Source organism: Microchirus variegatus (genome assembly GCF_963457635.1).
Source record: "Microchirus variegatus genome assembly, chromosome: 14".
Lineage (NCBI taxonomy): Eukaryota > Metazoa > Chordata > Actinopteri > Pleuronectiformes > Soleidae > Microchirus > Microchirus variegatus.
The window spans coordinates 12,778,917-12,784,531 of record NC_139815.1 but is presented as its reverse complement, the minus strand read 5'-3'; the positions used below and the strand labels follow the sequence as shown (position 1 = coordinate 12,784,531).

The 5,615-nt window shown below is 41.1% G+C and overlaps 1 protein-coding gene across 1 annotated transcript in view; it reads left to right on the top strand.

The window, feature by feature from the left end:
• Positions 1–525: 525 nt before the first annotated feature.
• The window catches only part of znf710b (zinc finger protein 710b), a gene marked incomplete at its 5' end in the record, with an annotated part of 15,342 nt that continues 10,252 nt past the window's right edge, over positions 526–5,615 (top strand). The window contains 2 exons of the mRNA XM_083900551.1: positions 526–585; positions 715–750. Coding sequence (XP_083756677.1) covers positions 526–585; positions 715–750 — 96 coding nt within the window. The remainder of the gene's footprint in view (positions 586–714; positions 751–5,615) is intronic.

Here is a 5,615-nt window from a genome sequence, read left to right as displayed (position 1 = left end):
CCATTCACCCTCACATTCGCGGATATTGCATGTTTTTGGACTGTGGGAGGAAACCGGAGAACCTGGAGAAAACCCTCATACACACTGGGAGAATGTGCAAACTCCATGCAGAAAGGCCCTTGTTCTGACCGGGTCTCAAACCTGGGTCTTCTTGCTGCAAAGGCAAGCGTGCTGCGGAGGGTTTTGTTAATGATAAAGGGAAACCTGAAGACATATTTGGTTCTAGCGCTTATAATCTGCAGCGTTTGTTTATCTTGTCATTCTGTCGGACAGACGCAAGGTAGCACAACTTTGAAGATGTCTGTGAAGAAGATGTAAACAGCCCTGGTGTTGTCTGCCCTCAGTGTTTTCCTCGTGGAAGAAGGAAGTAGTCGTACTGTTCGTTAGCTGGAGCCAATTGTAGTGATATTTGAATGTCAACACCAATTCAACATGCCAAGTCTTCAGTGAAGTCATTTGTAGGGCCCCTCCCAACCCTGGCAACAGTCACTGGGGCCTCATCTACTGCCCTGATGATAACTGTGGATGGTCATTGACTGCCCAGTTGTTGACCTTCTGGGGCAGTGTGACCTGGGCTTCAACAAGGTACCACGTCCATGCATGTCTGAATTTGTGCTGCAGATTTTTAAATGTTTGGCTGAAGATGTTCTTGCACCTTCACCTGTGTCTACAATAGTGTATCTGTTGTCTTTTGTTCTTTATCCCACGTGTCAGGGCCTCCTCACTGCTCATCCTCCTACCTCCCTGAAAGTATGTCTGAGGCGAGTGACCCACCACTGTATCATGATAATTCCTCTGGCCTGTTTTTGCTTGATGGCACGTCTGAACATTTTTATTGCTTTGCAAACTTGCTGTCCCCCTCAACTGGCTGCTATATTAGTTTGTTGGCATGTTTGTTAACCTTGTGTCAGTGGACTATTTTACTGACTTTGCCTTGCCTTTTGACTTTGATGTATTGTGCGTCAGTATTTGGACCAGGCTGCTTTGTTTGAAATACTTAAAAGCTTGCTTAGCGATGATATAATAGTGTTTGACATTATGCAAGATGATCCCCTTGACTTAATGTAATAATATTCTCTGAAAGCGTTGTCAAGATCAACAAAAAGCACTGGCAACTTGTCAGCAATTCAGGTCATGGCTCTGTGTGCAGAATTTATGCCTCCCAAGTTTAACTGAGCAGTTTTTTATTTCTTGGTCAGCTTGAGTTATACAGTGATGAATGAATTTCCTGAAGTTTGGATCGATATTGTGTTATTACACTGCTGCTGCTGCTACTACTACACAATCTGTATGCCTCTCAGGGGATCATAAGCTGTTCATCCATGGATGATCATTGGCAGAGTGACTGTACTGAATGGGATCTAGCCATGCCAAACTAAAAGAACACTATAATCTCAGTATTTCTTAAAACAATGAATCAGCCAATTGTCTTTTTCTGAAATTGAAAAAAAAATACACACAAATTAAGCTTTCGCCTTTCTTCTCCATCCTTCCTTTATGTGGATGTGGGTTATTGCTGTGGTAAAGGGTTTAGAATAGCTGATGATGGTGTCAGCACATTGCAGAGCACAGTTGGGCTGCAGGCAGGGTTAAAAAAAGAGACTGATGTTTCTCGAATCACAAAGGCCCTGTTGGTTGTGACCATGCTGAATAACCTCCAGAGTGTAACGGCAGTTTGTTTGCATGTGCAGTGTGACAGCAATGTGTCTGGGGAAAAAAGGCCCGTGAAGTTGAATTGTTAGAAAAACAACATAAAAAACATCTGATCTAGCTTATTTGTGTTACCAACGCAAGCTGTTTGAACCATATGGGTTCATTAACAATAAATGCAACTCACCCGTTTTCCCTGTTGCATATCATTAACACAGCTGTCAATTCCACACGTTCCTCTTAAATATGTTTGACTTGATATATTCTGTAAATAGAAATTTTTATATTTTCCATCATTTTTAATGGTTATAGAATGGCTGTTGGACTTAGTCCACCACTTTTGTTCAGATGAAATATCCTAACTTGATTTTAATGATCCTAGAGGATGAATTCTATTTATTTGTTTTTGAGCAGCACTACTTTGTTTATCGTCCAAATTCTCGTGAGTCTTCTTTTTGAAATCCTTAAATATACAGTATATTTGTATGGATTGGCACGTTTTGGGCATATATCTATGGTTCCCAGAGGAAAAACCCTGTTAATTAGATGAATCCCTGACTTCTTCTCTATTGCCAACCACGTTCACGTTAGTTATAGGACTGTAATCAACCAAAGAAACACTTGGTCGACCAAAGCCCTGAAATTTCGACTAAAAATCAACTAATCGGGAGGGGGTGTGTGCTTTGCGAGTGCGGCTATTTTAATTTGAAAAGACCCGCAAAGCACCTGTGCGGAGGCTCTCAATTTGAAAAGACCCGCAGCCGCGGCTGCAGTTCAACAGAGTCTGACGGCTCTGACAGCGTTTTGCATTACGTTCATCTGCGCAATACCATAGCCTGTGATATCTGAAAATAATGTACTATGTCAACTAGTAATATCAGAACAATAACTGTCGACCAATCACAATTTTGGTCAAGCCAGAGCGTGTCGACCAATTAGTCGACCAGTCGACTTTGACTTTACAGAAGTGGTTAAAGGTGCATTATGTAATAAATCTAAAGCAACTGGCCATAAAATCCTCCTAATATGTCACAGAGACTCAGGAATAATGTTCATATAACAAACTGAACTCACCAACAACAACAGTACAGCCAAAATATTTGCATGAAAAAAAATATTTAGCAGACTGCAAATCATGTTTTGGCATGTGGTGCCACCTACCGCTGTCTACCAATCATTGCAGTCAGTAGAGTCTCAGCTGCCGAGCAACCACGGGTTGCCAGTTACGTCAGAGAACGAAAACTAAAAGATCTGGGTATTTTGAATTTGAATGTAGTAACCGTTTTTGGCCACATTCTTACATATGGCACCTTCAAATGAAAATTAACAGAAACTAAAGAAAGGATCGCCACAGATATTTCATGACATGGATTTAGACAGAGGGATGGTTGTAATGTGTTCTCATTAAGTGATATCATCAGGTAATTAGTGAAAGGACCATCGTGGATTTTATTGCATTCATTTATACAGAGCGATTGTGGTAATGTGGTTTCATCAAGTGTCATCATCGGGTAACATTATGATTTTATCTTCCACACGTTGATAAATAATGACACGCTCCCATAGAGTGGTCCTATTGCACATATGTGAGTTATGGAGGTCTACTTACATACATTAACTTGTTTTTATGGTCAAAAACCTCCTAGTTGCTCTAAATGAGCCGATAGAAATCTCTCCTCACTGAAGCTCTCATCAGCTGTTTCAGACTGAAATCTCACCCCCAGAAGACAGACTGTGTTGTGATTGGCCAGCCAGCGAGGGCTTTCCCAATACATGGCTAAATACTGTCCTTACCAGCTTTGGCTGTGAGGAGTTGTTACTAGTTGTCTGGTGAGTCATTTTCGGCTCGTCTCTGTCGTGTTGAACATAGTCTCTGTTAGAAAAGATTTAAAGTTTTGTGAACCTGTTTTGCTTCAGGTATATGTAGCATGGTTATTGCAAAATCTGCTAATTATTTAAGATGGATTGGACATTATTTTTTTTAATGACATGACAGTTTATCCTTTCCTCTTCTCTTCTTTTTGCCTTTTCTGATTGCATCTGAGTTATTGGTCCTTTTACTAAGTTGTGACTGAACCGTGGGTTGCACATTCTGTGCGGACCATTGTGTCGATTGCACAATGTGCAACAATATTTAGTGTTAGCCTTCAGGCCTCTGCAATCCACTGCTCACTTAGCTAACTGTCACTTTTCAGAATAACGCAGAGCAGTGGCCTAGTTCATGTCGGACTGAATGGTGTATATTTAACCGTGTGTGTGCATGCATTGTTTTTGTATGCTTTTTTATTGTGTTTCTTTCTCTCATTCCCCGCTCTTTGCTTTTACACTGTCTCTTTCTTGGCGTCTGTGTTCCTGTCACCGATGAGGCTTTTGTCATGACACAGTGCAGCACTATGTCCAGCCATACTGAGCTCTTTATCTGAGTAGTTTTTTACATTTACTGTTCTACATTTTAGCTTCACTACATATCTGTGGATGGATGGGAGTGGGTTAGCTACAGCTCCCCTTTTACAGGGTTTGATGGACGCTTGCTCAGCCATTATTGCTGACACAGAGTTTACACCCAGGCATGAATGGGTGAAGTTATTCAACACATACGGAGTGTTGAAGTAATCATTTTACATTTATTTGAATATTTTATTTATAAGATCTTCTAAATTTGGTTATGTTGGAAATAATTTGTGATTATTTATTTGTAGGGCCACACGGTTGGTGTAGTGGTTTGCGCTCTTGCCTTTGCAGCAAGAAAACCTGGGTTCAAGGAAACAAGGGCCTTTCTGCATGGAGTTTGCATGTTCTCCCCGTGTGTGCATGTGTTTTCTCTGTGTTCTCCGACTTCTTCCCACAGTTCAAAAACATGCAATATGGGGATAAGGTCAAATTGGACACAAATTGGATGGTCCTGCGATGGTCTGGTGAACTGTCCAGGTTGTACCCTGCCTATCGTCTTAGGCCAGCTGAGATTGGCACAGCACCCCCCGCAACCCTCCTGTGAAGGATAAAGCAGTAGAAAATGTATGGATTATTTATTTGTTAAAAGTCTCCAAATTATTATTAATCACCACAACTTGCTGCTGCCAAATTTAGCTCATTAACACAGTAAATGTGCAAGAGCTAGGACTCTTTTACGATCATTTAGTTCAAGAATGCAATTTAAATCACCTAACGTTATGCAGAGACATTCCGTGCTAGGTAGGATTAGCCTCGGCTCTTAATAGTTGCGATAGAAAACCAATCCATTCAGGTCATACATTCATAGATGATTCTTTGCTCGAACTATTAATTAACCGTATGGTTTAGGGCTGCTATTAATGATTGTTTTCATTAATCTGTCCATTATATTCTGGACTTATCAACAACAAACCAAATATATCCAGTTTACTGTTGTAGAGGAGCAACGAAACCAGGAAATATTCACCTTAAAGAACCTGATGGGTGAGGTTAATTTTGAGGTGCTGTGCAATAAGAATATTTTAGCAGCTTTGCTTTAGTGCATTGGTGTTGTGGATTTTTTTGCAGACGGCACAATGTATGTAGCTTCACATCTTCTCCGACCTGGCAAATCCAATGTAATACACTAGTTTCAGCCTCAGAGGGGAAAAGGTTATGTCCTTTATGTCACACTTTCTGTTCCATAGGTTGAATCACACTGGCTCACTTAATACCACAGTTGTGCATTATAAAGTTCAACCTGTAGGTGAGAAATTGGTTGTGGAGAGAGTAGCAGAGCCACGAGGGAGGGAGTGATCGAGACGATGAGGAAGGGAGATAAGGAAGTGATGAAACGGAGGAAAGTGGGTGGGGGTGTCCATGGAAACCAGAGGATGGAGTGATGGGAAAGAAAAGGAGAACGGGGCAATGCAGTTTTAAAACGGTCTGATATGATTACAAGGTGGGCCCAAGGGAGCGTTTAACAAAGCAACAAAGTGGACATTTAGTGGGACTGTAAACTTTGTCTTTTCTCA